The sequence below is a fragment of the Oryzias latipes genome, chromosome 5, assembly GCF_002234675.1.
Source record: "Oryzias latipes chromosome 5, ASM223467v1".
Lineage (NCBI taxonomy): Eukaryota > Metazoa > Chordata > Actinopteri > Beloniformes > Adrianichthyidae > Oryzias > Oryzias latipes.
In genome coordinates, this window is record NC_019863.2 from 1014176 (window position 1) to 1031207 (window position 17032).

Below are 17032 nucleotides of genomic sequence, written 5' to 3' on the forward strand. Positions count from 1 at the left end.
AAACAAATGCACTGGATCTCTCACCATCTTCCATGTCTTTCATAAGGAGGACGAAAAAACGTCTGACAGTAGCTCCTCCCATGCGCGGTGGGAGCGTCAGGTTATTAACACACTTTTGGACAAGCAGGATGAGCAGCAACTTTAGAGCCATTTCCTTTTTATAATACAGAAGAACAGTTAGAGTCTGCAGGAAAAGAATTCCATATAGAACCAACTCCACAACCAACCTGTCCAGGAACCTGAGAGAATCTTTTCCAGAACAGAACAGATCAATACTGACAGAAGAAAGCAGAACAGCTTCTCAAAGCTGAGACACATGGTTTTCTAAATGTCAAACTTTACTGTGAATTAAGGTCTTTTTTGTGGTTTATTTTGTTTGACACATTTTGCTGTGGTTGCAGTGTTTTGTGTTGTATCGCTACAAATTTGTTTAAAAAAGAAAAAGTTAAACTTTCATATACCAGGTTAAAAGCTGAATTGTAACATAGCCGTTTTTGTTTTTATTATTTATTTGAAAACTTATATATTTATAATAGCATATACGTGTCAAACACGTTTGATTTGTTGTCCAGGATCACTCAATTCACAGACAAGTAGGCATATTATTATGGAGGTTGGTCAGTTTGCAACGTGACAAGAAAAACATTAAATGATTCTTACAGTTTGCTGAACACTATTGTGATTGATAGGTGGAAGTGAAACATGCAGCAAAGATTTTATTTTATATTTGAAAAAATAACTGAAAAAAAGAACAATGCAGGGAAGATTGTTCAAGAGGAAGATTGCAAGTGAGGATGAGGATGTACAAGGTGTAATTAGTAGAGAAGAAGAAGAAAATGAGAAAAGAGGTTCATTTATCAAGTTCTTTAGTACCATAGTTATTTAAAATATTTTGTCCACAAAGCCCTGTCTACATTTTAATTTATAGTCAAGATTTATTCTCAAATGCATTTATCTATATTAGTGGTGTAAAGAGTCATTTTAACAATGACTCAATTCATATCATAATTTGTGTTTGTTGATCTGATTCATAGTCAATATTTGTTCATTCTGAACGATCCAGTTCACTGACCTTAAATGGATCCAGAACATCTTCAGCTAAAACTTCAACCAGTGTGAGATAAATACCTGCTACTGAACAGTGCAGGTGAAGTTTTCCAGATTTCTTGTATTTCTTAAAGAAAATCAAGTGTAAATGAAATATGAGTACAAACAAACAAGAATGAATGTCAAATCCATTTACATTTTAGTTTCCTAAAGTTTCTTAAGTTTCTTCCTACATTTTTCCACATCTAAAGAATCCAAAGGGAACATTCTTAGAACATTCTAGACACTGGATGGTCACATGACTTTATTCAAAGTCTTTCCACTCATTGGACTGGAATGATGGACTGATCAGTTTTTGCTGACATCACATGTGTTGTCTGTTGCAATGCATTTGGTCGTTTTTACGTTAGAGTAAAATAAACCTACCATGTCTCAATCCAAATGCTATTTTCCAAGATCAATCATCATCAATGCATCTCATTTTAAAACAGTTTTATATTAGTATAGTTCCATTTGATTCAATTAACAACTGGAATCAGATCAGTTTGGTTGGATAAATCAATTCATAGATTAATACATTTAAAAAAATGCTGTGAAACTTGTTATAGTACCTGCATCAACAAAAATCTACTTTCATCCTTGTGTGTAAATCAGACTGACAGAGTCAGTGCCTCACCAGCCACAAACTTCACCACAGTCACATTCTGGCAGGTGCTGAGGAGGAAATGACTCTTTCAATCTGATTTACACACATGAACCCATTTATTTGCCACACATTAACTGAGCTTTACTGCCCTGCAGTTTTCTCAAAGTGTTCTGCAGCTTCTCATATTCTGGATTCCCTAACCTTAGAATTTTTACCTGTAGTTAAACAACGTTGATTCAAGGTTTTGACTCACTCTCTATCATCTGTGATTCTACTATCACAGCCTGTTTTTTGTGTGTGACATTGCTACATTAATTGGTTGTTACGCAAAACACATAAGAAAAAGAATTCCTGAGACCAGGTATAGTGTTGTGAGGATGTGGAGTTAAAAGTTGTTTTAATGAGCCTGCATCCATCCAACCACATATCAATGAGCTGCTGTGCCTTATTGTTGCTCTTTTACTCTGTTTACATCCCTTAATGCGCTTTTTTCTACGCTGGCTATTTCGGTCCAGTTGTTCTGCTCCGAGCCTATCCAGACTGAGGAAACTCTGAGCCAAAAGGAGCTCAGTCCGATTGAAAACAAACCAGGACCACCTCCAAAGATGAGTGTGAGAGCCAGGGTCTGCTTGGATGTATTCAGACTGAACATTTGTTCCAGATTACCTGGAAAAACAAATTCTGGTTGACTTTATGCAAACCAAATGTGTCCAGTCTGAATACACCTTAAGACTGAGTGTGTCTACTGAGACTGAGTCTGAGTTCATCTTCTTTTCTGGATTTGCGTGTGAGGTTTTGGGGTGGGATTTGAGTCAGGAAAAATGGGAGGGGCCTGTACATCAAAGATATTGTTTTCACCTGGAAATGTGTTAAGACATTCTTTTTTTTTTTTTTTTTTTTTTTTCTCAACTTGTCCTGTCCAACAGCTGGGCAGTCAGATGAGAGCTGAGGGCCTCTTGGGTTGGACATATTTTACTTTAACAAGAGGGGTTATTAATCTTCAGACAAACCAAAGGTATGTCTGGATAAACCCCTTTTGTAATTGAGGCCAAACTTTATTAATTTCAATCATGTTTGAAAATCTTTAGTGTTGGACCGGACGGAAAAGGAAAGAGGGGAAGAAGAGAGAGGGACGTTAGAGAGAGGGGGGGTAGGGGGTGATAATAGGAGGGGAAGGGGGGTGAGACCATGAAGCAGCATAGAGCAGACAGGTTTACTGGTTGTTAATCATTATGGTAAGGTTTAAATGTAAAAAAAAAAAAAAAAAAAAAGGGCGGAGCCTGTCCACACACACACTCAAATGTTATAAACACACCTGTTAGTTGCAAAAATGTCCACCTGTCGACACGTACACAAAACAGATAGTGTTCACACACGCATACTTATGCTTTAAAACCAACTAGTGTGAAATATTTCAGTCATTCAGTCATGCAAACTGTTAGTGCAAAGGTGAGCTAACACCTGTGCTCAGGTGAGTGTTTATGTTCTTCTAAAATGGATGGTGGAACGTGGAAAGAAGGAGGGAGAGTGCCCAGCCATCCCCACCCCAAGACCCCCACCGCACCAGCAGCGGCAGCCGGAATCCCCCCAACACCACACGGGAATCGGCAGGGAACAACCGCCGCCCGGGCGACCAAGCCCGCCACCCAGGCCAGGGCCAGCAGGGCCGCCGCAAGGCCCCCAGAGCCAGAGAGCAGGGAGGCACGGAGGGAAAGAGGGCGCCGCCCCAGCCCAACCGGGAGAGCAGCCCCCCCGCCCCGCCGGGAGAACCCAACGCAGGGCCCCACCGGAGAAGGACGCCCACAGCCCCAGACGAGCACCCCACCACCACCCAGGAGTTCCGGGCATCCCCCCGCCCCAACCCCAGGTACGAGCCAGGACCCCCCAAGGGAGACCCACTCCGCACTCCAGGCAGCCATCCGCCCGGCCCACGGTTGGTCCAGGGAGGAGCGAGGCAGGGGCCCGCCGCCCCCGCCCAGGAGGGGGGAACCCCGGGGAAAAAAGAGGGCCCACAAGGGGTGTTGTAAATATGGCCCGACCAGGCTCGGCCACAGTTGGAAATTTGGCGGGGCCCAGCACTCAGGAGCAAGGACCAGAACCCACCCCCCAGGGACACGAACACCCCCGGCTCAGATGTAATTTGAACCCCCCCACCGCGCGGAGAGAGCACCGCCGGGCCCAGGAAGCCGGCACCCCGGGGACACAGCCGCCGTTGCAAAGGGGCCCGTACCCCCCACCAGGGAAGAGACATTCTTTTGATGTCAAACCCTTTTGTAACTTGGCGAGTTACACTAATAAATTGTTACATGTCTGCACTCTCAGCTTCATTGTTTTATGGTGGCAGAGCTGCGGCTAATGTGTACAGTATGACACTGTCATGCTTTTCTGCTCACTGTTTTTTTGCATTGCTAATGGGCTTTGTTGTCTGTGTTTATCCTAGATGATCGGTTCAAACAGTGTTTTGAGCAAGGGGCCCCTGACCGTTTTCATTCCTCTGGAGAAAAACAACAAAAACATCACTGTAAGCCCAATTTAATAATTACTTGTACATAAACAGAAATAAAGTATTGTTCACTTTGAACACAAACCCATTTTTAGAAAACTTTGTTAGCAAAGTGATTCTACATTTCAGGCACAACTTAATAGATGGGAAGACTTGAGACGCCACAAGGACCTGGTTTTCAACCATGTCATTTCCTGTGAGAGCCTCTCTTTGAGTGATCTGAGGACTACCGAGCGTGCTGTGGCAGTGTCAGGGCAGACTCTGCTCTTCAGCCTTCTGGAGGTCAACACAAACACACACACACACACACTCACACAGCAAGTGACTGATATCAAACAGCTGACCTGACAAAAATACAACAAAACCTAAATGGAGGAGATGAAGGATTACTTTGTAGATGTTGAAATTGTTCAAAAACATCAAAAGTAGACAAAAAAAAGAGAGGAAAATCATCACCTTCCCAGAGCAATAAATGGAGAAAAAAAAAACCCGTAAATTGCATAAATACGTTTTTTTTTTAAAATAGAAGAAAAGGAAAGGAAAGAAATGGATACAAGAATTGTATCCATAGCTTTGACGTGTATTTGCCTCCATTTTCATTCTCATGGTTTTTTTCTGTCCTATAGTGGTTGTTAAACTTGGACAAGACAGCTCTTTAACCCTTTCACTCCAAGATGTCGACAGCGACACAAACACTCTCTTCGATCTACCATAAATCTTTCACCATTTATGAAATGAATGTAAATCCAACAGATTCTGTTGCACAAAGCTGCTTTTCCCAGCTTCATGGAATTTTGTTGGTAGCATAAACAGTTGAAGAGTTACAGTAATTCAAAGACTGTCTACACTCAAGCTAAAGCCACTTAAGGGTTAAAAGTGCCTTTACCTTTTGTTTAAATATACAATTATTTAGAATGATTTTCTCATTTTTTAGATAAAATTATAAAAAATGCTCTTTGTGCATTCATAGTTCTAAAAATAAAAATATGTGCTACCAAATAATGTAAAAGTGTAATCAGTGCATTTCCAAAGTGATTTTATATTCATTAGTGGTGGTGCAATGTTGGCTGAAAGCAGAAGGGTTAGAGTGTGACCTGCTAAGAAATCCTCAAAAAAATGACATTTTTTATGTCTTTTCCTGTTGCAGGGTTCTGTCTGGATCAACAACAGGTCAAGGATTCTAAAGAGTGATTACAGCACAAGCAATGGAGTCATCCACCACATAGACACTCTGCTGACACCCTACAACCTGGAGGACAAACCACAGAGCCAGGCTAAAGAGGTGTGGGGACAGAATGATGCAAAGTAAAAATGGAGTAGAAACTTTCTGAAGGGAAGGACGTCCATGCAACTGCTGTGCAGAGACAAAGCAGCAGCCAAAAAACATGAAGTCTCTCCACTAAAAAACAAATGATTCTTTTTTTTTATTAATTCATTTATGCATGCATCAGAGTGTTTGGGGCCACTCCTTTCATTCTGCTTTTTTCAAATCTTGACCAGAGAAATATCCGTTTACTGTCAAACTGTTTGTAAAGCCATTATTACTTTACTACACACTTCAGAAAAGTTGGCCTGGAACAATTTACTTTAGAAAAATGAACTGTCGTTACTCACCAAATACTTATTTTCCATCATTAATTACAAATAAATTCTTTAAAAATCGCCACTTACCATTTTTAAGCGGGAGAAACTACGCAGGTGGTGGTTGACTAAATGACTAAATTATTTTTTGCCCCACTGTATATATATATAGATATATATATATACAGTGCAGACCAAAAGTTTGGACACTGAAGGCATCAAAACTATGAATTAACACATGTGGAATTATATACATAACAAAGTGGGAAACAACTGAAAATAAGTCACATTGTAGGTTCTGATAACTGCTTTGCACACTCTTGACATTCTCCTGATGAGCTTCTAGAGCAGGGGTCGCGAGCCATATATGGCTCTTTTGATGGTCACATGTGGCTCGCAGACAAATCTCGAATTATGAATTGTGAATTGCCGTGCCTAAAACTGTGCGCTCCCGTTTCTGAGAAAGAGCGCGCAGTTGCGGGGACGGGATGTGTGAGGAAGAAAGCAGAGGGTGGGGGGGGGGACAGGCAGCAGGTGAATCGCACAGGGATTGTAAATACGTAAAACCCGCTGCCCGTCACTCACTGCAGCTTGTGAGTGTGTGTCTGGCTCCACGTCTGCATGTGATCGTCTTTCTCACATCTACAGAACATTCAGACCTACGATCACGTTTAAAGTCTCAACGCCTGCATGAAGCAGAAACTCACCACGTATCAACCAGACCAGACAATCAGCAAAACTACCACGAGAAATACTCAACATTTATTAGCAACAGCATAACAATGTTATTAAAAAGAATCCACAGACTTATTGTACTTTAAAAATGTTGAAATGACATCAAATGCACACATTCACTTGTATATTTAGTTTTAAACATATTGTCGCGGACTGAGTTTAACTTGGCTGTTGGGCCGCGTTATAAATTCTGTTCATTTAACGCATCAAGCAGAGATCTGATTGGCTCTCAGTTCTGTCGCTCAGCCTGTTGTTAGTTTGGACCATGGGGTTCAGCTCTGGGCCGAATAAGGGAAATGGGAGGACTGGAGCGGGAGCAGGGGAATATAAAGTTGGGAGAAGCGCTCTTGTCTCAGTGGGAGAAATTCAGGAGTTGCTGAATTAGTTGTACGGCGTTTGTTGCGGTCTGCAGTAACCAGAATAAAGAATCTTAAAAGAGGTTAAGTCTCAGTGTGGGGAAGGGACACTACATTATTGTATGGCTCTTTCGAAATTACATTTAAAAATATGTGGCGTTTATGGCTCCTTTCGGCCAAAAAGGTTCCCGACCCCTGGTCTAGAGGTAGTCACCTGAAATGGTCTTCCAACAGTCTTGAAGGAGTTCCCAGAATGCTTAGCACTTGTTGGTCCTTTTGCCTTCACTCTGTGGTCCAGCTCACCCCAAACCATCTTCATGGGTTCAGGTCCGGTGACTGTGGAGGCCAGGTCGTCTGGTGCAGCCCCCCCCATCACTCTCCTTCTTGGTCAAATAGCCCTTACACAGTCTGGAGGTGTGTTTGGGGTCATTGTCCTGTTGAAAAATAAATGATGGTCCAACTAAACGCAAACCGACTGGAATAGCATGCTGCTGCAAGATGCTGTGGTGGCCATGCTGGTTCAGTCTGCCTTCAATTTGGAATAAATCCCCAACAGTGTCACCAGCAAAGCACCCCCACACCATCACACCTCCTCCCCCATGCTTAACCGTGGGAACCAGGCATGTAGAGTCCATCCGTTCACCTTTTCTGTGTCGCACAAAGACACGGTGGTTGGAACCAAACATCTCCAATTTGGACTCATCAGACCAAAGCCCAGATGTCCACTGGTCTAATGTCCATTCCTTGTGTTCTTTAGCCCAAACAAGTCTCTTCTGCTTGTTGCCTTTCTTTAGCAGTGGTTTCCTAGCAGATATTCTACCATAAAGGCCTGATAGACACAGTCTCCTTTGAACAGTTGTTGTAGAGATGTGTCTGCTGCTAGAACTCTGTGTGCCATTGACCTGCTCTCTAATCTGAGCTGCTGTTAACCTGCCATTTCTGAGGCTGCTGACTCGGATGAACTTCTCCTCTGCAGCAGAGGTGACTCTTGGTCTTCCTTTCCTGGGGCGGTCCACATGTGAGCCAGTTTCTTGGTAGCACTTGATGGTTTTTGTGACTGCATTTGGGGACACTTTCAAAGTTTTCCCAATTTTTTGGACTGACTGACCTTCATTTCTTTAAGTAATGATGACCACTTTTCTGAACTTATCTGCTTTTTTCTTGCCATAATGCAAACTCTAACAGTCTATTCAGTAGGACTATCAGCTGTGTATCCACCTGACTTCTGCACAACACAACTGATGGTCCCAACCCCATTTATAAGGCCAGGAATCACACTTATTAAACCTGACAGGGCACACCTGTGAAGTGGAAAACATTTCAGGTGACTACCTCTAGAAGCTCATCAGGAGAATGCCAAGAGTGTACAAAGCAGTAATCAAAGCAAAAGGTGGCTACTATGACGAACCTACAATATGACATTTTCAGTTGTTTTATACTTTTTTGTTATGTATAGAATTCCACATGTGTTATTTCATAGTTTTGATGCCTTCAGTGTGAATCTACAATTTTCATAGTCGTGAAAATAAAGAAAACTCTTTGAATGAGAAGGTGTGTCCAAACTTTTGGTCTGTACTGTATGTGTATATATTTAAACATACTGTATACAAAATGAGATTAAAAAAATGACAGGCTAATTTGTCTGTAAATAATTAATCGTTATTAATGTGATAATTTGACACCCCATCTATATATGCAAAAGTAGACAGTAAAACCTTGAACTTTGTCTCTCTTATTAATATGTTATGTAAACTGCAAATTCTACAGAATTAAATTGACACTGTTGTGTTACTCTTAATTGGGAGATCAGTCTACATGTATGTGAAATGGGTATTAAAGTGATAAGCATTTGTTTTTGTATTTTTTTGTTGACAGTAATGACAAAGGTTATTTGGTTTGGGTGGAGTATCGTCAATCAAGAAGCATGTGCAGTTGACTAGCTAGAAGTTATGGCCTGTAAAAAAGCAGGAAAGCTTGTGTACTGTTCTCATATACACCTAATGTCACCTTTTTGTTTCTCTGTTCTAGATGAACTTCACAACAGCAGCGTTGTTTTATGGTTACAGTCGTTTCTACAAACTCGTTCAGGTAAAAAAACACCAGCTGTTACTGACTGTGACACATTGGAACAGCGATGGGCGATTCCAGGCCTCAAGGGCTGGTTTGTCTGCATGATTTCCAGATATCCAAGCCCTACTCATTGCTGAGTACCTGGTTCAGGTTTGTCCAGCCAATTAGTAAATGCCAGAGCAGAGTGGACAACATGCAGGAATGCTGCCCTCAGGTCTGGAGTTTCCCATCCCTGCATAAAAAACACATGAACATTTTCCGGCTTTAAGCTGCGTTCACACCGAACACGATTTGTGCAGCCGATTCCCATCGGCTGTCTCTCTTTTGCTGTGCGGTGAATTCTGTGCTTGCTGCCACAGCAGCATGCAGGAGGAGCTACCAGCTAATGATATTAGCCTGATAGCTACATGGACCGGTGTCTGTGTGGATCTCATTTATAATGCATGGAAAACACAGATGATGTTGAGAGATCAGGTTTATTTATTTTCCAGATAGAAGAGGAGTTCTACAAAAACATTGGTAACCACGTCTCCTTGTTTGGGATCATTCAGCTTCCCCCCGTTGAGTGAGCTTTTGTCCTGCTGCCGTGTCTGAAAGACGGCTGCTTCTGTTGTGTTTCCATCTGTCTCTGACCGGGTTTGAAGGCTTGCTGTACTCTTTGCATTAACAAGAGAGGGGGGAAAAAAACAAGAATAAAATAGTGCTCCAGAGAAAATCTACTTGAAGATATAATATTTTAAAACTGTTCTTTATTTTTAACCTCCATCATGAAAAATATGCTAAAAGAACCTTTCAAAAACACCAAAAACACCTATATTTGACTCCGTACTGACTCCATCTGCCTGCCGCTTGCCCCAAATCTCGCCTGGATCTTGAATACTCTAGTTTCCTCTCTAATGCTCCAATGCTCATCATTGGCCCTGCCTGCCTGACAATGATCTAGCTTTGGGGATTTTTAGCTGTGCTAAGAAAACCTGCTGCAGTTGGGACCAGCTGTCTGCCTGTTTTGTGACAAATACATTCTTTAACACAAGTCCAGTGATTACTAAGCTGAATGTGGCCATGATGTCAAATGTGCCAAATATGCGTCGGACGCATCTTTTTTTTTTATCTTGATGCGCAGCAAATTTGCTGCTCGATGCCTGTCCAAAACTGTGCTTGTTGCCTTGACGCCCCAAACACGTGTGGGAGGAGCTATCGCCAATTGTTTTCATTACACAGAGCCCAACACGCAGGTTCACTGGTGTTTATCCAGAATTTTCATTGAAAACGGTCACTCGAACGCCAATTGCCAAGGCCGTTGTGTGTGTACATTGTGTGGCAGGTGCAGTGCCACTTAGTAAAAGGATTCCACTGTGCTCACCAGCTGCTCACCAGCAGAGGGTTTATAAAAGTGTGAGAGTTGAACGTCAGCCTGCTGCTCCCATGTTGGATCGGCTGAGCACAGCCTCAGGCTGCCCAGCGCGGTGGCTGCGTGTAACCGGAGTCCTGCGCTTATCTGTTTTTTTAGGTTTCTTTTGGTTTCACTCTGCACCATTTCTGGGAAACCATAATACCACAGTGGCTTTAGAGACTTCATTTTTTGGGACCATCGGGTCCTTGTTTGGAATGTCAGGGAGGACGGGTCCAATTCTCATATACAGTCCAGTGAGTGAGCCAGTGATGTCTTTTGACTGAAAATGTCACAGGTGTTGATTTTTAAATTGATTATGAACTTTGCATGTTCGAGTGCCTAGTATAGTATGGTATGGAGCATAGTAAGGAGGATATGATAAAGCCTTGAAGCCATCAGTTGTAAAACATAATATTTATGAGTGTTTTAAGTTATAAATCATTCAGATTTGACCCAAACAGGACCGGAGGGTAAAGGACATCAAATATAACCCGGTAGCTTAAGCAGAAGTAACCATGTCCTCTACGAAGAGATGGATGTTTGAAAGCCTGGATACTAACTTGATACATTAATACACCTACAAATGTCTCTGTTAATCATGTTTTCCTCAGAGAACAGGTCAGTAAAGGTCAGTAAACACTCCTAGTGCATCCTTATACGAATAACTTTAATTTGAAACTTCAAAACCACTTGGCCTTTTTTTTATGCTAAAGCAGCCATTGTGCTATGTTCTTGATTTGTGCAGGATGCAGGTCTCCTTCCTGTGCTCCAGATGAGCACCCACCAGCCATTCACCATGTTCTGGCCCACTGACAAGGCCCTGGCCTCCTTGCCAGCAGAGCGGCAGCAATGGCTTTCCAGCCCTGATCATCTGGAGCAGCTTGCTGCAACTGTTAAGGCTCATGTTGTACTCTCCAAGGTAACATAAGACATTTCATGGGATTAATGCAGTAGTGTCTTACAGTTTTAAAAGCACAAATACATATTTAGGTCAGCAATTATTTTCACCTGATATTTTATTATCTTTGAAGTTTAATAATGCATTCACACTGGACGCAATTTGCGTGTCAAATTTGTGTCTGCCGAATTTCCGCCAAATTGCTTTTGGGAAGCTCTACAGAGGCGCAAGCAAGCACGCCACGGTGTCTGGGTTCACCAGATCCTTCAGCGTCTCTTCCAGTGCACCTCACTCCTGCAGTGGAAGCTCCCCCTGGGTTACGGCCGTTTTAATGTAACTTCCATCTGTCTGTCAAGTTAGATCATTAACTCAAGAGTAAAAGTGGGGAGTCTTTTTATTATTGCCTAGATGAAAATAAGATAAACGTGGAGCTGAAGCGATCGAACAGCTATCACGGCGCCCGTGGCTGCCATCACAGCGCCCGTGGCTAGTCTCTGTATGCTGGGCACCCAACAGCTAGAGTGCAGGCCAGCACAGCGAGCACTGCAGCTCAGGGTCCAACTCGATTCACTGCTCGCTCGCTACACCGCGGTGAAGCTAGTTTTATGATGGAAATTCAACAGACATTCAGCACGGATCCCCAGTGGTGGCTCTTAGGGATTGTCAACAAGTTAACAAGTGCATCATAGGGCGAAAAAAAGGTTTACATTTTTATATTTTTAATGTAAAAATACACATAAAATATTCATCATCTATGATTGCAAAATAAGTGCCACAATTAAGCATACGTTTGGACTTGTTTTGACATGGCTATTTAAAAAAAAAAAGTTAGAATTCATATGAGAACCTCTGGATCATAAGTCACTACATATGATTCTAAAAGGCCTCAAACACCATTTCAGAGAAAAAAAACAAGAAAAGTGGTTCCTAATTAGAAATGACTCTAGAGTGCTATCACAATTCTTTCATCTAACATTGAATGATAGGATTGGTGGAACAGCTAGGGGGTAGGACGTTCAACTTTAACCATGCGGTGCATCAATGAAAACCTTCTGTGTGTGTTTGTGTGCAGTTGACAGCCATCAGCCAACCAACTAAGTTATCCTCTTACCGAACCATGCACGGATCCACCATCAAATTCAGCTGTGACAAGAAGTTGGTGGTGAGAAAACAGCCCACACTCAAAAATGTCCCGGTTTTCTATTTTTAAAGCCTTGCTGCACAAAAAGCAAATGAAAATGTGGATATGGAGAACACACACACACACCAAACACACATGCATCAGTGTCTATAAAGAGAAAATCTGTGGATTTGTGTATATTTTCATATTTTACAGTAGAATAACTATACAACATCACAGACATCACTGACACAGACAAATATAACAAACATTTGTTTTCTAATGTGTTCACTTAATGATTTGTTGATTTAAAACGAGAATGACTTCTTGCATTTTCTGTCACAAATATGCTGTAATTCAACATATAATAGCACAATCAATGACCTGCCCGGGAGAAGCTCAGAGCCGTAACTCTGAAGGAGTTAGGGTGCGCAACGTGCAGTAGAGACCAGCGGTGAATGAAAATACACCATGATTGCTATGTCCTTTACATGTCACACAGTGAAAATATAGAGAAGTTTTGTTTCAATTCCATCTTCTGAACTCACCAAATCCCTTTCGGGGTCACAGGGTAGCTGGAGCCTATCCCAACCTCCATTGGCGTTCAACCTGGATGGTTCTCCAATCCATCAAAGGACAAACAAAGACAGACAACCACACACACCCACATCCACAATTAAAGGACCATTTAGAGTCACCAATTAACCTAAGAAGCATTCTCTTGGACTTTGGGAGGCAATCGGCGAAAACCCACTCATGCACAGGGACAACATGTAAACCCCTTATGCAGCCCAACATAAGGTTTCAACATCATAACTGCACGGTTAAAATGTTAACAGGATCTATAGCCGCATTTCAGTGGACACAAGTAATCGGAATAAAAGCCTGATCAGATTAAAAATGTGTCATGTAAACACGCCATATGGAACTTACTACTTTGACTCGATCATACTCTAAATTCCCTTCCGATCGACATAGGTGGGTCATGCCGGTTGTTCATCCAATCGTGGTGCGTGTAAACAATTTATTCCGATTGTGGGTAACTACTGTTCTGGCTCTTACGTTCTGCGTAGACAGTGTGGTTCTCCAGAGGAGGCTTTGCAGAGCAAATAGAACCGTAATAAATGTTTTTGTTAGCTTGTATTAACCTAATCCTAACTCATTTAGAAAATTAGAATACAGTCACTTAAAAATAATCTAATAAAAAGAAAAGCATGTTTAGAAGATCATCTTGCTCTGTGCTGCATCTACTCCTTCTTCTACGGCTGTTTCTGGTATTTTAGGTACTTCTGCGCATGTCAAAATGATTTATTCCAATCAAAAGTATTCTGTATGTAAACGTTTGACATAAAAGGATAAAGTTCTTCAGAGCCCATGTTAACAGTCCAATTCTAATCTGATCACATGTAACAGCAGCTACTGTGTCACAAGCCTAGAAACACATTGAATAAAGAAAACTGGGTCTATTTGTCAGTGAATTATGATTCAAAAAAGGTGGTCAACATTTTGAAATGTGTAACACTTCTCTTTCTATGATAATATTTTATGATTTTTTATAATAGTGTCACCCTCATCCTGGTTCTGCTGTTGGTTTTTACTAGAAAAGTCTGAGCGAAGACTGAGATAAGTATTTGTGTTTCATCCATTCATCCTTTTTGCGTGCTAACATACTTTGCCCTATCTCTGCTGACGTCTTCATTACCCGTTACCTCAGTGACTTACCAAAGCTGCTTACGGATGTTTGAGCATTTTTTCTCACTAAGAGAACTTCTGACAACAAAAGAGGGCGGGCCGCGTGCACGCTTGTAGAAATGTGTACGTTTTCTTGTGTCCACATATTTCCAAATTGGACGAATACACCATGCTTTAGACCCACACACTTTAGCTCTGTGTTTAGCTCTGGCTCTTATAGCTATGTTGAACAGTTTCACTTGTTTTAAACTGTTGTTTTTGTTGTCAGGGGTCGGTGTTGATCAATGACAACTCAGCCAAGCTAGTGGAGCGTCATCTGACCTTCAAAGAGGGCGTGGCGTATGGCATCGACCAGTTGCTGGAGCCACCTGGACTGGGAGCTTTCTGCGACACGGCAATAAACAGAACCACTTATGTCAGTATTTCTGCAGATTATCCTCTCACCCTCAATCTCCAAAATTCATGTGGTAGTAATGGAGCACAAACTTAGTGGGATCTGCACAAAATGGCAATGTAAACCCTAGAGAAAGTTGAGGGTTAAAATCCCAGTAAAACATCAGTTTCTGAAATCCTCAGACCAGCCCCTCTAGAACCAACAAGCATGCCATGTTCAAAGTCACTTCAATCACTCTGATGCTCAGTTTGAACAGCAGCAGATTGTCTTGACCATGTCTGCATGCCTAAACGGATTGAGTTCTGCCACATGATTGGCTGATTAGACATTTGCATTACTGAGCAGTTAGACAGGTGTGCCTATTAAAGTGTTTGGTGAGTGTAGATGGGCTGATAAAGTCCTAGATTCAGGTATTAGTTCGGTTTGTATACTGACAAAAGTAGCCTCAAAACAGTAACTATTAAAGTCTATATAATACTCACTGTAAAAGTATATATGATTAGATGATGACAACAACCAGCATGAAGAAACATCAATTAGAAGCCTATGACTTGGTGCTTCAGAGATGTTTACTGTACGTGGAGAAGATCACCACAATCTCAGGCATGAGAGTCTCTATTTACAAATTCAAAAGGAGTCCATAAGACTTTCATAAAAGAAACCAGGGCAGATGTTTTATCCACTCTGATTTATTGACTAAAAATGTCTATGCCATGTATTTTTTGAATATGAAATGAAAGTAAGTGTAAGCCACAGTCCAAGTTCCCTATTTTGAATTGTTTCAGGGGAGATGTGGAAACTGTTTTTTTCCTCCCTCCTGTCCACCCACACATGTTTACACGGTAAGACATGCCTTTTTAACCTAAACCTATTTAATGTATGTTGGGGGCTTGTGCACAAACTCTGCAGAAGTAAACAAGGCTTCTGCATTCATGCAGGGTCACACTGAGCGTTGTCGAAGATTCAAGTACTCGTACAGAAAGTCCTACTCTGGCTGGTATGGAGACCTGGATGGTCGTTTTGGACAGTCTGGCTGTAGGAGAATTTGTCAGTATAGTCCCTGGGTACCACAGTGTTGCAAGAACCACTATGGCAGAGACTGTCAGGGTATGACATAAAGGTGTCTCACGGCATGTTTTTTTTAAATGTGAAGTATTCTGTGTAACATGATTCTACCACATCTTCATTTTGTACAGTTTGTCCAGGTGGTCTTGAAGCTCCATGCAGCAACCATGGCTTATGCAATGATGGTCAAACTGGCTCTGGGTCCTGTATGTGCTACAGAGGATTCAAAGGGAAGGCCTGCGATTCATGTGTTGCTGGTTACTATGGCGCCAACTGTACAGGTACATCTAAGGAAATGGAAACTTTGTGTCTCAACCCAGTATTCTTTAAAGAATTTACAGAAGAATTAAACCTCTGGAATTAGGAGGGTTTTTTCTAACCCTTTTATGAAATCCACCAAAAAAATGTGTATTTTCCTTTTTTATGTGTTATAGGTAGTATCAATTATGATTCGTTGGATAGTTTGGTAAGTTTTGGCTCATAAACAATGTTAGTTCAAGATAATTATTATAGTTTTTAATTTCACACTGATGAAATTCTAGCTTAAATTGGACAGCAGTTAATGTTTCAAGCAGCATTCAAACCGGCCAGACCAAATAGCCTTCAAGCGTTCAGTCATGCTCAATATTGAGCATGACTTGAGACTTGCACTAACAAACCTGCAGCCTAGTTTCGAAAAGATGTGTAGCACAAGGCAGGCACATTGCAGCCATTAACACAACTTTGTGTTTCTTTTTGCACATAGGTTCAATGTCAATGTTCATACAAAGTGAATGATCCTTTAACCCTTGTGCTATCCTAGGCACTTCAACATCGGGAGTTTGGTCATCTAGACCCACTAGACAGTGCACTGAACCTTTTTTCTTCAATGATTTGGGATCTTCACTGGTGTCCATGGATTACATGAAATCTTTTTTTTTTTTTTTACTTGTCCTGTCCAACAGCTGGGCAGGCAGATGAGAGTTGAGGGTCTCTTGTGTTGGACATATTTTACTTTAACAATAGGGGTTAAACCCTAAACCCCTTTTGTAATTGAGGCCAAACTTTATTAATTTCAACCATGTTTGAAAATCTTTGGTGTTGGACCGGACAGAAAAGGAAAGAAGGGAAGAGGAGAGAGGGATGTTAGAGAGAGGGGGGGGGGGGTGATAATAGGAGGGGAGGGGGGATAAGACAATGAAGCAGCATAAAGCAACAAGTTTACTGGTTGTTTATCATTACGGTAAGGTTCCAATGTAGTACAAAAAGGGCGGGGCCTGTCCACACACACACTCAAATGTTATCAACAAACCTGCTTGCTGCAAAAATGTCCACATGTCAACATGTACACAAAACAGATAGTGTTCACACACGCATACCTATGCCTTAAAACCAACTAGTGTGAAATATTTCATTCATTTTATCACGCAAACTATTAGTGCAAAGGTGAGCTAACACCTGTGCTCAGGTGAGTGTTTATGTTCTTCTAAAATGGATGGTGGAACGTGAAAAGAAGAAGGGAGAGTGCCCAGCCATCCCCACACCAAGACCCC

General features: G+C 41.7%; 1 protein-coding gene across 2 annotated transcripts in view; it reads left to right on the plus strand.

The window, feature by feature from the left end:
* Window positions 1–17032, plus strand: part of stab1 (stabilin 1) — a 113720-nt gene that overhangs the window by 71672 nt on the left and 25016 nt on the right. For both annotated transcript variants that reach the window (XM_023954693.1, XM_023954694.1), the window contains exons 47-56: window positions 4134–4214; window positions 4326–4478; window positions 5344–5478; window positions 8897–8956; window positions 11077–11250; window positions 12302–12391; window positions 14310–14456; window positions 15221–15277; window positions 15374–15542; window positions 15632–15781. In XM_023954693.1, coding sequence (XP_023810461.1) covers window positions 4134–4214; window positions 4326–4478; window positions 5344–5478; window positions 8897–8956; window positions 11077–11250; window positions 12302–12391; window positions 14310–14456; window positions 15221–15277; window positions 15374–15542; window positions 15632–15781 — 1216 coding nt within the window. The remainder of the gene's footprint in view (window positions 1–4133; window positions 4215–4325; window positions 4479–5343; window positions 5479–8896; window positions 8957–11076; window positions 11251–12301; window positions 12392–14309; window positions 14457–15220; window positions 15278–15373; window positions 15543–15631; window positions 15782–17032) is intronic.